Raw genomic sequence first — 20,652 nt, forward strand, 5'->3', positions numbered from 1 at the left:
AAATACCATTTACAGAATATACAAAATTATAATATACTATAACCATATGAAGAAGCTGGAAAGTGTGTGTATGGTTGTGGTGGGGGTAGACTGGAGGTGGTGAAAGGAAACAGAATCCTCAGGTTCCACAGCAGAAAAGAGAATTTATAGCACAAAATCAAAAAAAGGAAAGAAAATCAAGAAATAATAATAAAGCATGATATTAGAAGACAAGGAGGTAAATATGAAGAATATCAATTACAAGTTCAAAATAGTTGCCTCTAAATAATGAGAAAACAAGGGTGTGAAGGAAGGCATATTGTTTTTCATAATAAACCTTATAGAACTATTTTTTGGTATGTATGACATTGTTAAAACATTACTTTAAAATAATGGAAATGGACTAAAGCCTCTAATTATGAGACAAAGAGTGATTAAATAGATAAAAATGGCACAACTACATGTTGCTTATAAGAAATTCACTTTACCTCTAAAGACATACACAGACTCAAAGTGAACAGATGAAGTAAGATATTCCACACAAACAGAATCCAAAAGAAAGAAGAAATATCCACACTTTTATCAAATAAAATAGACTAAATCAAAAGCAATAAAGAGAAACAAGGAAGGTCATTATATAATCATTAAGGGGTCAATTCAAAAAAAGAAAATAACAATTATAATTACATATGCACTCAAAAGAAGAGAATCTAACTATATAAAGCAAATTGTGGGGTGGGGGGAATACCAAGGATTGAACCTAGGGACGATTAACTGCTGAGCCACATTCCCAGCCCTTTTTTATTATTTTATTAGAGACAGGGTCTCACTGAAATGCCTAGGGCCCTCAATAAATTGCTGAGGCTGAGTTTGGATTCATAATCCTCCTACCTCAGTCTCCCGAGTCGCTAGAATTACAGGTATATGCCACTGCACCCGGCTAGAGCAAATATTAACAGACCTGATGGGAGATAAACACTGATACAATAATGGGGGGGAGGGGGCTGAGAAGGTAGCTCAGTGGTGAGGCATGTGCCTAGAAGGCACAAGACACTGGGGTCAAACCACAGTTCACCAAATAAAAAAGAACAGAATATTGACAATAGTAATAGGAGAATTTAACATCCCACTTTCAGCAATAGACAGAAGAATAAATAAAGAAACAGAGTTAAAATGCATCCCAGAGCAAATGGACCCAACAGACATCGACAGAACATTTCATTCAACTACAAAATAATATACAATCTTCTTAACAACGCATGGAACATTCTCCAGAATAGATCATGTGATAGACCTACAAGAATTTCAACAAATTTTTAAGAGTGAAATCATATTGAGTTTTTTTCCAAACACAGCACAACAAAACTAGAAATCAACAAGAAGAAGTCTATACAAAATGTGAAAATTCAACAATTTACTCTTGAACAACGTATGGATCAAGGAAGAAATTAAGCAAATTTTAAAATTCTTGAAACAAATGAAAATGGAAATACACTATATCAAAATTTATAGGATAGGACAAAAGCATTATTAGGAATGTTTATGACAATAAAACTTAATATCAAAAAAGAAGAAAGAATTCAAATAAACTACCTATCACTGTACCTCAAGGAACCAAATGCAAAATGAATAGAAAGAATGAAATAATAGGGATAAGAGCAAAAATAAATTAAACTTGAGACTTAAAACAATACAAAGGATCGAGGCAATCAAGAGGTAGTTCTTCAGAAAGATAAAATAGACAAACTTATCAAGACTTCTAAGAAAAAGAGAACATTCAAATAAAGTCAGAGATGAAAAAGGAGACATTACAACTGATACCATAGAAATACAAAAGATCTTGACAGGTTATCATGAACAACTATATGTTCACAAATTTGATAACCTAAAAGAAATGGACAAATTCCTGGACATATTCACCCAAGATTGAGTCATGATGAAATAATACATCTAAACAGACCAGTAACATGTAACAAGACTGAATCAGTAATAACATCTCCCAACAAAGAAAAACCAAAAACAGATGACTTGCTTCAGTACTGAATTCTACCAAGATCAGCAATTCTTCTTAAATTATTAAACTACTCTAAAAAATTAAAGAGGAGAAATTCATCTTAACTCATTCTATGAGGAAAACACCCTGATATAAAAACTAGACAAGGACAACAGAAGACAAGAAAGCTACAAGCCAATATCTTTGCTGAACATATGTGCAAAAAATCCTCAGCAAAATACCCATAAATTAAATCCAACAGCAATAAAATGATAATCAATTGGAATTCATCTTAGGGATGCAAGAATGGTTCAAAATACACAATTCTGACGTACCACATCAACAAATGAAGAACAAAAACTGTATGATTATTTTAACAGCTGCAGAAAAAGCATTTGTTAAGATTCAACATATTCATGATGCAAACTCTGAACGTATCAGGTATAGAAGGAACATACCTCAACATAACAAAGGCTGTATACCATAAGTCAACAGTTTATATTATATTGAATGGAGAAAAACTGAAAGATTTCTAAGATTTGGAACAAGATAAAGATGCTCACTTCTGCCGCTTTTTTTTTCCCCTACGTGCTGGTGACTGAATTCAGGCACTTGCACATACTAGGCAAATGAATGAAATTTCAGTCCTTTCCTTACTTTTATTCTACATTGTACTTTAAGTTATAGCCAAAGCAATCAAACAAGAGAAAGATGTAAAGGGCCTCCAAATTGGAAAAGAGGAAAACAAATTGCAGCTCTTTGCACAAGACATAATCTTTTATATAGAAAACTCCAAAGACTCCACCAAAAAACTATTAGAACTTGTAAATATATTCAGTAAAGTTAGAGGGTACAAAATGAACATACAAAAATCAATGGCATTGTTATACATCAATAGTAAATTATCTGATATAGAAATCGTGAAAGTAATTCTATTTATAATAGCTACAAAAAAATAAATAGGCAGGGCACAGTGGCACATGACTGTAATCAATCCCAACAGCTCAGGAGGCTGAGGCAGGAAAATCATAAGTTCAAAGCCAGCCTCAGCAAGTTAGCGAGGATCTGAGCAACTTAGAGAGACCCTGTCTCAACATAAAACATAAAAAGGGCTGAGGATTAAATGCCCCTAGGTTCAATCCCCAGTTACTAACTAACTGAATAAATAAATAAAATAGATTTAGGGTTAGGTTTAGGATTAGGGTTATTGTTAGGGTTACAATAAATTTAACCAAAGAAGTTAAATTTGATGACAGAAATTGAAGAGGACACAAAAGTACAGAAAGACATTTTATATTCATAGATGGGACGAATCAACACTCTTAAAATATCCATACTACATTTAAGATTTGATATGAAATGTCCAGAACACCTCATGTGTTGAAGGCTTGGTCCCGATGCAACAATGTTCAGAGGCTGAAGCTTTTGCGAAATGACTGGATCATGAGGGCTCTGACCTCATCATTGAATTAATAATTTGATGGAATTACTGGGAGATGGGACATAGCTGAAGAAATGGGTCCTTGGAGGCATACCTTTGTCCCTATCCCCTTCCTCTCTCTACAGCTTTCCTCCACCACCATTTCTACTTTGCCTTAGAAGAAATGGAGTCAGACAACCATACACTAAAACCTCTCAAACTGTAAATTAAAATAAATATTTTCTCCTTTCTTTTTCTCAGGTATTTTGGTCACTGTACAAACTAACTAACACAACACCCAAAGCAATCTACAAATGCAAGTCCTATCAAAATACCAAAAGACATACCACATGATTTCATGTGAGAATAGAATGATGGTTACCAGAGGATGGGAGAGTAACGGGGAGAAAGGAGTGAGGAAAGGCTGATCAATGGTTATTAAATTACAGGCAGAAGTAGTTCTAATATGCTATTATACCATAGCATGACTACAGAAAAAAATAACATAACTGGATATTTCAATAAGCTAGAGGAAAGGATTTTGGAATGTTTCCTTTTTAAAGAAATGATAACTGTTTAGGAGACAGGTGTTTATATTCTTTTTTGGTGGTACTGGGGAATCAAACCCAGGGCTTTACACATATACCCAGCCCTCCTTACCCTAATTTAAACATTATAAAATGCATACATTAATAAAATTTTTACATGGTACCCAACTAAAATGTGTGATTTTTATGATTTTAGTATTAGTTAAAAAAATAATTTAAATAAAAGAGAAAAACAAGTTAGATTTACCGATCAAATAAAGAATATATATATGAAAGCATGCCCTAAAATATTTTTACAAGAACTTTAATAATTAAATGAAGACAAAATTAAGTATAACAAATGTAAATGTGCTTGACAGAATATAAAGGAAATCTGACTCTATCTTTAAAAAAAATTTGAAATTTCAACATCAAAAAATTATTTGTGACTTATTACAAATCTGAAAAATTATTGTTTTGCTGTAATTGATATCTATCCAATAAAGCTAAAATGTCACAAGAGTTTTGGAAAAGAAAGTAATACTTTTAAATTAGAGCTCTCATCTTCTAACTCTAGCATACTTAAAATCAAACAAAAATACAAAGAGGTGGCAAAACAGCCCTTATAACACAGTGAGGATGATTCAAATTGCCACATCAACTACAACCTCTGGCACTGAACATAATACTGGTACCAGCATGTAACCAATAACTAAACAAAAGTACAATAACTATGCTAGAATGAAAACAGCCCATTTAAAATATGGCTTGAGCTCCACTCCTTTGGGTTCACTCCACAGGCTCAGAAGGTTGACGAGGAACAGGGCTTGCGGGGAGGTGGGTAAAAAATATATATGTGTCTTGTAAAAAATAAGTAAAACATGGCTTGCGTGAATGGAAAAACTATAGCATCACTTATGAAGAGTTACAAACACATGACCTCTAATTCATCTACATTATAAATTGTGAAATAGTCAACTTTTACAGAAGGGTACAAGTTTAGATTAAATGTTTTAAAAAGAGATTAAAGAAACTATTTGTAAAATTTACTAAAAGATATTTAAAAGATGTCATATAATCACATTTACATGGAGAAAATTCATTAACATTTCCCAAAACAATTATCACTTAAAAAAACTATATGTAAGTTTTGTCAGTCATAAAATACAAAAGAAAATGTCAATTTTTTTTTTTAAGTGCACACTGAAGAATGCCTGATGCCTGCTTTAAAATACCTTAGAGAAACAAGAAAAGGGGAATAGATAAAGCACATGTAGCAAAATCTTAATTATCTAACAAGGAAAAATCTTAATAATTGTTGAATATAAGATTCATTATAACTATGCTATTTTTTGTGTATGCTTCAAAATAATTTTTAAAATGCTCACATCCACATCTGGTCTTTTTAGCAAATCTTCCACTTTAGCAACATCTCCATTGGCAGCAGCCTTAACTAATTCTTCATTGAGGTCACCAGATTCTTGAGTTTCAAATAATTTCTTCAGGAGTTGTGAGAGTCTTTCTGCAAAGCATCAAATAAAGCTGCTAATATAGGAGGATCTCAAACCTTAACTACTAAAAGATAACTATTATCCATATTCCTATAATCTTTTCCTATTTTTTATTTCTATCATTGTTATTCTTTGTACTGAGCTATAGACAACTACCCACGCAAGTTATATAATTACTAATATATGAAGCTACATTAAATTCATGCCCATAAGCATTCTAAGTTTTCTACAATTCATGTGTTTCAAGTTATAATTGTAGAAAAATAGAGTTACATACTAACAATAATTCAAGATTTAGAAGTCATACTGAAGATACTATGAACCAACACTAGGATGGGAATATGACAATGATACAAACTTCCTTTTAGACTTTAAGTAAACCACAGTGCCTCTCGAAGCTCAATATTACAAACCTTAGAATTAATCAAAATATCAATGATTATGGTACAAAAGTAATGTGATCTCTGTAGTATCCTGTGATATGCTTTAGGGGCAAAGCAATTTTCAGCTGAAAAAGGACATCTAAATGCTAACAACACACTTCATTAACTGTCAATTTTTTGACAAAAACAAGACCAACTCGGGGATAAATGTACAACTTTTTCATACGACTTTTTTTTTCTAAATATAATAAATTAATAAAGGAACTACCAACAAGTTCTACTCCTTAACTCTTGAAGTAGCTACTGGAAAATAGAGGAATCACAAACTGGAGCTACCCTTCACTCTTTTACTTTGCACATGGTCAGCATGAGATGCCACCCAACCTCAAGGTAAAAACAAACATTATTTGATTTAAACTTTAAGTACACTAGCAAATTACAACAGGAAATAAAACAAAAGAAAGGAGAAAACAGCACAAAAATAAAAGTGGAGGTCCCCTAACATTTTCCTTTTATGTTTCTCCATTTACAATTATGGCTTTATCTTTTTACCTAAATGACAACAATGTACATGTAACATGTTGTAAAATGAACTAAGTTTGTTATAAAAAGCTAGAGTACAGGAAGAAAAGACTTTGGAAACAAGTCTCTCCAAGTATCCAGCAAGTTCACATTTTAACATGGTTTTCTACTTATTATGGCATGTATTAATAACTCTTATTAAGTGATAAAGAGAAAAATATGCTAATATTTTAAAATATCCAGGAAGAAAGCCAGTTGCTAGCAATAATGTCGTAAATAAAGAAAAAAAAATGAAGCAGTTTAAGAAGTGATAGTTCTTTGACAGAAAAGTTCTGACTACAGTGTAGAATATTGAATTTCAGGTTAAGAAGCCCCTGATAAACTCAAGAAAAAGCACATTATTTATGGAACTTTTCCAGAGAGTACTTCAGCCAGAATAAAGTTTGCTTATCACAAAGGAGAAAAAGAAAAACCTTTAGTGAAACTTTAAAAGATGGTCAGAATTCAACTGAGCCTATGTAATCTGGGAGAAAGCCAAGCACACACACATCATCATCTATATATGAGAACTGAGGAAATTAGCAAAGGTTCTAATGTAAACCATATTACTTTGTTTTACCATATTTTTTATTGGTACATATTATATAATATTATTAGTTGTCCATGCATACAATATTATTAGCCATACTTGATGGTAAGATTCATTATTACATATTTATACATGCACACAATATAATATAATCTGGCCAACATCATTCCCAGTATTTCCCTTTCCCTTCCCTCCACCCGGTCCCTTTCCTTTACTCTACTAATCTCCCTTCAATTTTCATGAGATCCCCCACCTTTCTTTTCATTTTCCTCCATGGCTTACAGATACAAAGAAGAATGAAATTGTACCATTTGCAGGAAAATGGATGGATAGAACATTGTGTTAAACAAAATAAGCCACTCAGAAAGTAAATCATACTTTTAAAGAAACAGTGCAAAACGTACCACCAGATGCATTGCTAATGGCTGATCCTGCGGATGCTACCTTGGAAACTGCTGCTGGATTATAAGTCCAAGATGTTCCACAAACTTCCACTTTTAAATCACTGTCTGAATAAATCTGTTGTACTCGGCCAACTTTACCTAAAGTCTTTTCAAAAAACAGATAAGATTCATGTTTCTAAATACATATCATAAAATAAATCAGTGTGCGTGCACACACACACACACGTACCCAGTACTGGGAATTGAACCCAAGGCTTCATCATGCATACTAGGAAAGCATTCTACCACTGAATTACATCCCCAACCCCTTCTATTTTGTTTTGAGAAGGGTCTCACTAAGTTGTCCAGGCTGGCCTAAAATTTGTGATCTTCCACCTCAGCTTTCCAAGTACTTGTGATCATAAGCATATGCCAACACATACAGTTAGTTCTTACATTTTAAAATATTGACTTTACCTGCCAGGAGTGGTGGCACACACCTATAAACCTAGCAATTTGGGAGGCTTTGGCAAGAGAATTACAAATTTGAGGTGAGCCTGGGAAGCTTAATGAAGCCCTGTCTCAAAACAGAAATAAAAAGACTGGGGATATAGCTGAGTGGTAAAGTGCGCCCCTGGTTTCTATCCCCAGTACCACACACATACACAAAAAAAAGTATTAATTTTACTTGTTCCTAACTTCAAATATTTTAAAGGATATCCATTTTCAAATGAGTTATGTATTAGTTACAAACCTGAAAAAAATCTTTAAAAGATATTTTTAAAAGTATTACTTAATACATTAATATATCCTATATAAAAATATCTTAGTAAATACCATTACACTTCCACAAGTATATAAAAGGTCATGATAAAGTCTATCTTGTTCATAAAAACTTTTTATATTTAACCCCTTTTTAACCCTATATCTTGAGAACTTGCAAATCAGGTAGTCCAAAATCATGATCAATATAGTTTAGAAGAGGAAATAGGATTTCTTAAAAACAAAAAAACCACGACTTAATCCCCCAAAACTCATAGAAGGAAAATAATTTATGTAGTAAAATAGATATGTTTTTCTTTTTGTTTGTTCATGTTTTGGTACTGAGGATTGAAGCCAAAGGTGCTTTATCACTGAGCCACATGCCCAACCCTTGTTAATTTTTGAGATGGTCTCACTCGCAGAGACTGGACTTTAATTTGTGAACCTCCTGCCTCAGTGTCCCTAGTCAATGGGATTACCAATGTGAGTCAACTCACCAGGAAGTAAACTTGCTATTTTGTATATTCATGTTTTGGAATCAGATGATTCAAACAGATGTAACCCAGGCATAGTAGCACATAACCTCTAATCCCACAGGCTATGGAGGCTGAGGCAGGAGGATCCTATGTTCAAGGCCAGACTCAGCAACTTAGCAAGGCCCTAAGCAACTTAGTGAGACCCTATTTCAAAATGAAAAATAAAAAGAACTGGGGTATGGGTCAGTAGTAAAGCAGACCCTGGGTTCAATGCCAAGTACCACAGGGGGAAAAAAAAAAAAAGAAACAGGATTATTTGATTTATGAGGTTTCTTATGATCCTGTGTTTGGTCAGTGAGAATCCATTCAAGTTAACTGCTGGTCTTCTTACTTTTTTTTTTTTTTTGGGGGGGGGGGGCGGGGGACTGGGGATTGAACCCAAGAGTACTTAACCACTAAGCATTATATTCCCAGCCCTTAGTTTCTATTTTTTATTTTGAAGCAGGTCTCACTAAGTTGCTTAGGGCCTCACTAAATTGCTGAGGGTGGCCTTGAATTTACAATCCTCCTGCTTCAGCCTCCAGAGTTCCTGGAATTATAGGCACGAGCTACTACATCCAACTACTGCTGGTCCTTTTAATATAACCTTAGAAATCTTTGATGGCAGTCTGGGGATACAGCTCAGTTGGCAGAGTGCTTACCTTGCATGTACAAGGCCCTGGGTTCGATCCTCAGCACCAAAAAAACAGAAGAAATCTTTGATGGCTTCCTTGCTATTTAATATAAGGCTCATCTTCAATGCCTTCCAATGGGCTACCACTAACCATTTCTTCAAAGAGATTCTTAACTAAAGCACAAGGATATTTCAAAACCAAAACATGGGCACTGAGGTTGGTTATTACTACTAGAATGCTCACTGTTTTCTAGGTCTTTTCATTGACAGAACTGAGCAAAAAAGGTTTTGTTTTTTTTCCTTCTTTGTTTTGTTATATTTTGAAAGACAAATCATGAGATTAAACATTCTTCCAATTTGAATCAAAGAGACAGAGTTTTTATTTTATCTCTTCTATATCATATACATATTGCCCTTCTCCACTTTGATAATTCTTGTTCTCAAATTCACTGGGGATGAAAAAATTATGATGTAAGTATTCATTTGATTTTTTGTCACATACAACAATCTCAGAATAACAGTATCAAAACTACTATATAGAAGAAGAGTTCTGAAAATTGTGTATTTCTTTTTCATGCAGTTTGTGTATATTCCTTCTGTAAGGATATAAACACAAATTACTGTGTTTTAAAATCACATGGAATGGGGGCTGGAGTTGTAGCTCAGCAGTAGAATGCTCGCTTAGCACATGCGAGGCCCTGGGTTCGATCCTCAGCACCACATAAAAGTAAATAAATAAAATAAAGGTATTATGTAAAACTACAACTAAAAAATAAATATTTTTTAAAAAATCACATGGAGGGGCTGGGAGTTTATAGTTCAGTGGTAAAGCACTTGCCTGATATGTTCACGCCCTTGGTTCCATCTGCACCACACACACACACACACACACACACACACACACACAATCACTTAGAATTTTCCCTTCTCTATGGTTATGCCAACCGAGGAAATATATTTAGATTCATGTATTTTCTACATGTAGGAAGGAGTCTTCTTTTTAAATTCAATTTTGTTTTACTATTATATAAAATGTGAATGCTTTTAAATCAAATACATAAAATAAGACATATTCAAAGACGTATCCCTTCTAACCTTGGTGCCCCATATCCTAGCCTCTTTTAATATAGGTAATTTTTGGGGTAGAGTTGGGGGTATTGGGACACTTAACCACTGAGCCATATCCCAAGCTCTTTTTTTTTTCATCAAAGATAGGGTCTCCCCAAGTTGCTTGGGGCTTCACTAAGTTGCTGAGGCTGGGTTTGAACTCACAATCCTCTTGCCTCAGCTTCTGAATCACTGGGATTACAGGCATGTGCTACCCCACCCAGCTTCATTACTTTTCTTATATAAAATTTCTATTGTAGTAACAGTTATTTACATTAATTCGTTTACATAAATACATATATGTGTACATATATATCTCCTTATTACTTCTTTTAAAAAACATATACATTTATAGATGTATAGATGTATGTATAGATACATATCTCTTACCCTATCTCTTTTAATATTTTGATTTCATCCCAGTTCATGTAACTAAAATACAATCAAGCAGTTTATCGATCTTTCCATAAGCTCTCTTCATTACCACTCCAGTTTTGGATAGTTATACTATACTTTGTTAAAACATACAGTCATTATGTTCTCTCCCCTTTCCATCAAAATTGTCATTTAACCTTAGTCATTTTGGTTGTCTTAAGACTCATTCCTAAGACTACTCAGAAAGGACTGATGGAAATAAAATTCTGTGAATTTTTACATCTTGATAGCAATCTGCAGCTATTACACTATAAAGTTACTTTGGTTATATATAAAATCTTTAGTTTAAAATTTTCTTTCCTAAGTATCGTAAATAAATGTTATTTTCATTGTTTTCTGACATAATATACTAAAATCAGATTTTTTTCTTTTCTTTTTTTTTTTTTTTGTGTGTTTGTATGTGTGCGTATGTTTTTACTGAGGATTGAACCCAGGGGCCTCACACATGCCAGACTAGCACTTTACCACTGAGCTACATCCACAGCCCTTTTCTTGTTTTTATTGTGAAACAGGTTCTCTCTTTCTGCCTTGGCCTCCGAAGTAGCTGAGATTAAAGACATGTGCCACAGCACCCAGCAAGATCAGATTTTTTCTTAATAGCAAAACGATTTTCCTTCAAGACCAATACTTTGGTTTTCAGCCTAGAAGTCCAAGAAATTGTTTCTTTTCTTAAAGACTTTCCCAGAATATGGTTCATTATCCTATTGTTCTGGATCAGTTTTCCCAAGTATGCAATGTACCCTCCCTCTAATGTTTAGTTTCAAATTCTTAATTTCAAAAGTATTCTTCTAGAATCACAGATTTTAAAGCTGAGGATGTATCTTGGTAGTAGAGTGCTTTCCTGGCCTGCTCTAGGCCCTACATTCAATCCCTACCATTGCAAAAAGTAAAACAAACAAAATGAAAAAATGTAGCATTTGTTTCATTTCATTTGAGTTTTGGTTTTCCTTTTGGAAAAGCTTATTAATATAGCTATATTGGGTATTCCATGTTTGCACTTCTGTGGAATTTTTTTTTTGTATCTTTTTTATTGTTAAAATTTCCTACTTCTTGGCCAGGGTTGTGGCTCAGTGGTAGAGTGCTTGCTTCACATGTGTGAGGCACTGGGTTCGATTCTCAGCACCAAGTATAAATAAATAAAATAAAGTCCATCAACAACTTTAAATTTTTTTTAATTTCCTACTTATTTCCTTCTATTGCTCTATTTTTCTTTAAATTTTTTTGTAGTTGTAGATGGACAGCATACCTTTATTTTGCTTATATATATATATATATATATATATTTTTTTTTTTTTTTTTTTTTTTTTAATATGGTGCTAAGGATCGAACTCAGTGCCTCACACGTGCTAGGCAAGAGCCTGCCACTGAGCTACAGCTACAGCCCCAGCCCTCCTTCTACTGCTCTTAAGACATTATCTGTTATACTTATTTGCTCTGTGTTCCTGCCAATAAATTAGTCTCCATTTCTAAAATGACCTTTTTGGGGCTGGGGTTGTGGTTCAGTGGTAGAGTGCTCACCTAATATATATGAGGCACTTAGTTTGAGCCTCAGCACCACATAAAAATAAATAAAATAAAGGTATTGTATCCACCTACAACTAAAAGATTATATATATATATTTAAAAATAAAAAATAAAGTGACCTTTTCTCTTCATTTCCTAAAATTTTAGCACATTATTTCTAATTGTTATTTCTTTTTTTATATCCTGTCATTTTCTTAATTTCTCTTAGCTCATTTGGAATTACCAGATTTTGGTTACATTCAGTTTTCTGTGCACATTTTTCTAGTATATTTTCATTGTATTTAGAATTATTCTCTTTTCTCCATAATAATTGTGGACTAGGATTCAACCATGATCCCTGCCACATTTTATGTGGACCTACTCACTCCTTTGTCTGTTGTTAATGAGCATTTGGTGAACATGTATTGAATGAATAATAAAATTGAACTGTACTGTATGAGAGGAAAGCTAACCTCAGATGATTCAGATTTTGAGACCCTTAGAGACACAGGTCCCCAAAGCAGGAAAGCTGTGGTGGAACTGCTGGAAACTGAACGAGCATATTCCTATCTCATTCAGGGTCTTGGTATCAGGAGAGCCTCTACTGCCTAACACCATATCACATTCTCCATTGTACTATATCAAAAATATTAACACAAGACAGGTGTGATGGTACATTCCTGTAAAATTAGCTCCTCAGGAGGCTGAGGCAGGAGGATCACAAATTCAAGGCCAATCTTGGCAACTTAATGAAATACTCTCTCTAATATGAAATAATAAGGTAGAGGATGAGGCTCGGTAGAAGAGCATCCCTTGGTTCAATCCTCAGTACCACAAAATATAAATAAAAAAAAGATCAACCACATCCCTTTCTGGACCTTCTCAGGCTAATTTAAGTGAAATAAATTAGAAAACAATTTCTAATTTGTTTTCTCCTTTTTTTTTTTTTTTTTTTGGTACTGAGTATTAAACCTAGGAGCACTTAACCCTTAACCACTGAGCCACATAATCAGCCCTTATTTTTTTAGACAGGGTCTCATAAGTTGCTCACTAAGTTACTAAGGCTGGCTTTGAACTTGCAATCCTCTTGCCTCAGCCTCCTGAGTCACTGGGATCACAGGCATGAGCCACCACACTCAGTGCTATTTCTAATTTCTAAGTGCCAATGGAGGTACAATTCTAAGAAGGTTTATGCCTCTTTTGTTTCCAAAATCAATTTACTTTAAAAAGCTACATAAATAAAGTGTAATCTCTAGCCCCAAACTATCTTATATACTTACTGGAAGCATTGCTTCAGCCCATTCACCATGTCCTCTTTGTAGAAGTTTAATTCTTTCCAGATCATAGCAAACTTGCACAAGATCACCCACTTGAAACTGTGAAGTCCCTCCTTCTGCACCCTGCGCAGCATCCCCACTTCGGACAATGTTTGCTTTAGTGAGAACAGCAGGATTGAAGGTCCATCTACAAAAGCAAAGCCAAAACTCAAAATAAGTAAGTTTACTTATTTTTAATTTATTTTTTTGTAGTTGTAGATAGACAGAATGACTTTATTTATTTATGATATGGTGCTAAGGATCGAACCCACTGCCTCACACATGCTAAGCAAGCACTCTGCCACTTAGCTACAGCCCCAGCCCAGTAAGTTTACTTAATTTTAATACATTCTTCAACACTACAGGGAGAAAGATCTTATACACATCAAAAGAGTAAAGGGAGCCTTTGCAACTACCTTCTGAATGATCTGTTTCTTTTTTATAATTTTTCTTCATGTTATAATTTTATTATACAAATTTGGAAACAGAGTCATATGTGATCTCACCACCCTCTGGATATTTTTAAAAACTGCTATTGGGGCTGGGATTGTGGCTCAGTAGTAGAGCGCTCACTTAACATGTGCGGAATCCAGGTTCGATCCTCAGCACCACATAAAATTAAAGATATTGTGTTGTGTCCATCTATACCTAAAAAATAAATATTTTTTTAAAAACTGCTATAAAATACATGACCATTGTTAAACATTTCAGAACCATGTAAAGTGAAAGTTCCATATCACACAAACATACCTGGATCATCATTACTACCCCACTAGAAACCATTACTAATTCTCTATTATGTATCCTTACAGATCTTCTATCACTATGCTGAATGATATTCATAAAGCTAGAGAGCTGTTATTTTCCATAAATAGGATCATTGTAGACATACATAAACATATCATTCTATTATTTTTTTCTCAGTGCATCTTAGAATATTTACTTTACAATGTGAATCCAACTACAATGTACACCTATAATGCTCAAAAAAAAAAAACCTTCCTGATTTAAAAAATATATTTCTTTATAATTCCAAAAGATAGGAGGATCCAAGATGGTGGGCCAGAGGGAGGCAGCATTCTGTGTCACTCCAGGTCTCAACTAGTGGGAATACTGCTTCTCTTAGAGTGATAAAGTACCTCTACACAGCTTCTCTCACACAGAAATCACCAATGCTACGCCCTGCGCAGGGCTCTGGGCCTCAACGTTAGAGCAGGACTCCCAACTCCGAACTACTAGCCCACACAGGGCTCATAAGTGCCTTACAGGACGCATCAGCATCAGCACCAGCGCAGAACTCCCAGACGCCGCTTGGCTCCCACGCAGGACACTTAGCTGCTACCCACCCACAGGAACTCGAGCCACCACTCCCCGGTGGACCCCCATTTACCAAAAATAGACCCAAACTACAAAAGAGTGCACCATTTCCCCAAAACATTGCCAATCTCATAAAAATACTATCTTGTTTTAATTTGCCACACATGGGTATTTTCCATAATTGTAATCACTGTATTAAAACAAATTTGGATTCTGACTTCTTTACTTTACAAGCATTTTTTGGACATCAATTACAAATTTATTTATTTATTTATTATTTACAAATTTATTGACCATAAAATATAACTTTGAATAACATTCAGAAAAATGCATTTTTGAAATATAAAATTATAATGTATTGAAAATATATATATATTTTAAACTGGTGCATTACAATTATACATTCTGAAGGGATTGTTGTTACCTATTGGTACATGCACACAATATACAATGTAACAATATAATTTGGCCAGTATCACTACCCAGCACTTTCCCCTCACTCCCTACCTTCTACCTCTTGCTCCCCTTCCTCTACTGATTTCCCTTTGATTTTCATGAGATCTGCCCCAATCTTTCTTTTCCTTTTCCTCTCTAGCTTCCACATCAGAGAAAACATACAACTCTTAACCTTCTGAGTTTGACTTATTTCGCATACATAAGCATTTTTTGAGGTTGCTACCATCTTCATAACCATCATTTTAATGACTATTAAATATTCCATCAAACAGAAGTGCCACAATGTATAACAAAGCTCTTTCCCTAATTCCACACTGAACTCCAAAGGAAAAAAGATCCCTTATCAGAAAAGCTTCTACAGTATTGGTATCATATCATTTCTCCTTAATTCAACTGCTTATTAGCATACAAAAGATTCTGAGATCACAACATAAAAGTCTGTTAGTTACTAAGTTCCTGTAATCACACAAGTAAACTTTTTTTTACTAAAGCAATCCCAAAGAAAAAATGCCTTCACATAGTTAAGAATGAAATAAACAAATGTTTATTTTGTCTTAACCACAGTGCCCTTCACCTCATTCTCAACACTCCAAAATGGTACTGATTCAACTTGCTCTCTCTGCCTGAAGTGTTTCCCTGACCTAGTGGAATCTAGTCCATCTTTTAAATTAACTAAGTTGGGCTGGAGCTGTGGCTCAGTGGTAGAGAGCTTGCCTAGTATGTGTGAGGCACTGGGTTTGATTCTCAGCACCACATATAAATAAATAAAGGTCCACTGACAACTAAAAATAATATATTAAATTTTTTTAAAAAAATAAATTATCTATAGTATAGTTTTCTCTCTAAAGTTTTCTCTCTCCTCTTTTGTGCCATCAGGATACCCTGCTTACCTACCTATATTATTTGTATCATTTTATTATAGTTATTTCCAGTTTGTCTATTTGAACACTTCGAAGGGGAAAACCTTCAAAGCAAGAAACCATGTCTTAACTGTCTTTGTAATCCTACTAATCACAGAGTCTAATACAGAATAAGTATTCAATTTTGCTGAAAAAGGAACAAAAATGATTATTTTTCTGGAACTCACATGCCAAATTACTGTTAATATTGTACTGTCCAAGAAAGAATTTTGAACAAGAATGAATTCTGCAACTAATACTAATTTGTGTAATATTTCCAAACAAGAGAATATTTAACACAAAAAGTATGAGTGAATACTAAATGGAACTTACATTGTGTCCTTAAGATTTTTCTTTCTTTTAAAAAAAATATTGAGACATAATTCATATAGCAAACAATTCACTCATTTAAAGTGTCATGCAGTTATTTTTAGTATAAAAGTTGTACAACCATTACCACTATCAAATTTCATTTTCATCACCTCATAAAGATATCCCATAACTATTAGCAGTCACTCTGCAATTACCCTTCAACCAGCCCTTAAAAAACTAGTAATTTACTTTGTTTTTTGGGTTTTGCTTATTTTGGACATTTAATAGAAATAAAATCACACTATGTGAATTATTTTTCTGGCTGGCTTCTTCCCTTAGCACATTTTCAATATTCATCTATATTGCAGTATCCCTGTATTTTATTCCAGTTTATGAACAAACAATATTTCACTGTACAGCTATATCACACTTTGTTCACCCATTCATCAGTTAATAAGCATCTGAGTTGTTTCTACTTTTATGAATAATAATTTTATGGAAAATAATTTTATGAGTAATAATTCTATCAACAGTCATCTATAGATTTTTGTGTGTACATATGCTTATAGTTCTTTTGGGTACATATAAGAATAGAACTTCCAGCTCATACAATAATCCTATATTCAAATTTTGAGAAAGTAACAAACACTCTTTTAAAGTGATTCCATCATTTTACAATACCACCAGCCATGTATGATAGTTCCATTTTCTCCATACCCTCAGTAACATTTGTTTTTGTCAAATTTTTTTTTATTCTAGCCATCACAGTATACAAAGTAGTAACTCATTGTGGTTTTGTTGATTTTTTTGTTTTTAATACTCTCTTCAGGAAGAGAGTATTAAAACATTGTTGTTCCGTGTTTAAGAATTTTCACTGATGACAGGAAATTAACACTTTTAGATACTCTCCCACAAAGCGCAGATCAGCTCCTGAATCTTGGTTTTTACAGACATATCAACATATTTCTCTCCAATATGGACAATCATCCCACTCATAAATGCTGGATCAATCTTAACCTCCAATTTCAATACTTGGCCTTGACTTAGGAAGCTCTTCAGGACTGTCTTTATCTCCAGGACTGTCTTTAACTCAGAAGGATTAGCTTCCACTAAAGGAAACATGGTGGTCACTGTGCAAGGTACTTCTCCACGGTGCACACTCATAATTGTAGAAAAGGCAGAAATGATGCCAAGAGCATTGTTTAGGAGACCATTTTCAGCAAGCAAGTTTACAGGTTAGATATAATGCGAAAAAAAAACTTTTTTTGCTGTCATGTCATTTAGACTTTTCATTTTGATGGAATGCTTACTATAAGGATTCAGAATAGAAGCAGCCATTTTGGGTTCCTTCAGGAGTTGTGCTACTCTCAACAACTGCTTTTCTACTTGTTCCAGTTTATTCTGTTTAGATGCAGCAGAATAAAAGCAGTGGCATAGTGACCTTCAATGCCATGTATCTGAACAGGTGGCCTTCACAAGTTTGGTAAATGGTCTGACCACAGATGTACTGAAGCATTGTACCTGCTGCGAGAGCCGGGACGCTTCTGGGACATCCTTCTTCTCCCAGGTGGCTGCAGATCAAACCCCCTCTTTGTGGTGTTGAGCTGTACTTTCCTAATAATATCCTAGTATGTGAAGCAGTATCTCACTGTGGTTTTCTATTTGTATTTCCCTAACAGTAACAAGCATCTTTTCATGCGTACTCTGCACAGATCTATGTTCCTACATAATTAATATAGTAAAGCGTCACCCCTGATATAACTATTTGGAGAAAGGGCCATGAGGGAGGTAATAAAGGTTAAATGAGGTAATATGGGTAAGACCCTAATCTGATAGAACTGGTATCCTTATAAAATTAAGAGACACCAGAAATCTCTCTTTAATCACACAGAGAGGAAAGACCAATGAGGACACAGTGAGAAGGTAGTCACCTAAAAGCCAGGGACAAGAACTCACCAGAAACCAACCCTGAAAACACTCTTATCTCTTGACTTCTAGCCTCCAGAAGTTTAAGAAAATAAATCTCTGTTGATAAAGACACTAGTCTGAAGTATTTTTTTATGGTAGCCCTAGTCAACTAATACAATGAATTTACTGGTCATCTTGTATAGCTTCTTTGGAAAAAATGGCTATTCAAATCCTTTCTCTGCCCACTTTTCAACTGGGTTGTCTTTTATTGTTGAAAGAGAGAGAGAGAGAGAGAGGGAGGGAGGGAGGGAGAGAGAGAGAGAATTTTAATATTTGTTTTTTAGTTTTCGGCGGACACAACATCTTTCTTTGTATGTGGTGCTGAGGATCGAACCTGGGCCGCACGCATGCCAGGCGAGCGTGCTATCACTTGAGCCACATCCCCAGTCCCTATTGTTGAATTTTAAGAATTATTTTTATATTCTATATACAAGCCCCTTAATAGTCATAATATATAAACATTTTCTCCCATTTCATGAGTTTTTACACTTTTTTTTTCTAGTGCTGAGGATCATGCATGCTAGGCAAGCACTCTACCCCTGAGCTATATATCTCAACCGTTTTTATTTCTGATAGTCTCCTTTGAAACATCAAAGTTTTCAATTTTAAAGCCCAATATATCTACTTTTTCTTTGGTTGTTTATGCTTTTTGGGTCATAGTTATAAAACTATTGTCTAATCCAAAGTCATGAAGATTCACACCTATAATGGACTATAAAAGACTTTTATAGATTTAGCTATTACACTAAGATCTACAATCAAATTTATTTTTCAGTGATGAGATCAAATCCAGGGTTTCATGCATGCCAGGCAGGTACCGTACCTACCATTGAACTATGTCTCCAGCCCTCTATGATTAATTTTTACTTAATAACTTGTATATGGTATATGGCCAGGGTTCAGTGTCATTCTTTCGCCATGCAGACATCCATTTGTTCTAGCAGCATTTGTTGAAAAAAAATATTCTTTCCCCCACTGAACTCATTTAAAAAAATGTTGTAGTTGAACACCATACCTTTATTTTTTTTTTAATGTGGTGCTGAGGATCTTACCAGAGCCTCACATGTGAGAGATGAGCTCTCTACCTCTGAGCCACAACCACAGCCCCCCCCCCCACTGAATTATCTTAACAGTGGCCCAAAAGCAAGAGACCTGCTGGAGATGCAGCTCAATGGTACAGCACTTGCCTCACAGGCATGAGGCCCTAAGGTTTGATCTCCAGTACCACCTAAATTAAAAAGAAAAAAATAAATCAACTAACTTAACTGCAAGGGTTTATTTCTAGATTCTCTATTCCATCAATCTGTATATTCAACATTTATCACTAATACACTATCTTAGATATGTTTTTAATTTTTAAAACTGGGACACATGAGATCTCCAACTTAGTTTTTTGGTTATTCTGGATTCCTTGAATTTTCTCATTAATTTTAGTATCCGTCTGTCAAATCTCTGCAAGAAAAAAAAGGCAACAGAATCTTGATAGAGATTATTTTAAATCTGTATATTACTTGTGGAAATACTACCATCGGTTGTGGCTTGAATTATTCCTCCTGCACCCAAAATATATATTGAAATCCTAATCCTAGTAACTATTGATGTGACCTTATTTGTAAGTAGGGTCTTTTGCAGATGAAATCAAGTTAAGATGGAGTAATACTGGATTTGGCACATGTCCACAATCCCAAGAAACTCAACATCACCAAGAGGAAGAAGACCTGGTTTGTGTTTAGCTGCAAGCGCCTTCTGATTAGATATCTTGATGAGCTCGCTCATGTTGACGGGGTTGGGCACAAGGAACTTGGTCTTGTACAGGCCAGGCAGCTGCTTCTCACCCTTGTATCTTGGTGGGATGCTGCTCTCAGATGAGTTGCATGTCTTCTGCTCTTTGTTAGAAGGTGCGGCGCTGCTTAAAGGTCTTCTCCAACACCATGGTGCTGGAGGTCCCAGGCCCAGCAGCTGCTTATCAATATTTTTTTGTTGCTTTTTTTTTTTTTTTTTTTTTGTTACTGTAATTTCCTTAGTTTGTTTTTTTTGTTGTTTGGTTTTGTTGTACTGGGGATTGAACCCTGGGATGCTTGTTCCTGCTGAGCTACATCTCCAGCCCTTTTTAAGGTAAGG

At 34.6% G+C, this 20,652-nt stretch overlaps 1 protein-coding gene and 1 pseudogene across 1 annotated transcript in view; both read right to left on the reverse strand.

Annotated features, from left to right (window-relative positions):
* Positions 1-20,652, reverse strand: part of Mib1 (MIB E3 ubiquitin protein ligase 1) — a 129,754-nt gene that overhangs the window by 68,422 nt on the left and 40,680 nt on the right. The window contains exons 7-9 of the mRNA XM_046433889.2: positions 13,544-13,727; positions 7,329-7,473; positions 5,308-5,441 (exon numbers count right to left, since the gene is read on the reverse strand). Coding sequence (XP_046289845.1) covers positions 5,308-5,441; positions 7,329-7,473; positions 13,544-13,727 — 463 coding nt within the window. The remainder of the gene's footprint in view (positions 1-5,307; positions 5,442-7,328; positions 7,474-13,543; positions 13,728-20,652) is intronic.
* LOC124085908 (ATP synthase subunit O, mitochondrial-like) lies at positions 13,736-20,307 on the reverse strand (annotated as a pseudogene).

Source organism: Marmota monax, unplaced genomic scaffold (assembly GCF_021218885.2).
Source record: "Marmota monax isolate L192 unplaced genomic scaffold, Marmota_monax_Labrador192_F-V1.1 WCK01_AAM20220418_F8-fsc00126, whole genome shotgun sequence".
In the NCBI taxonomy this organism is placed as follows: Eukaryota; Metazoa; Chordata; class Mammalia; order Rodentia; family Sciuridae; genus Marmota; species Marmota monax.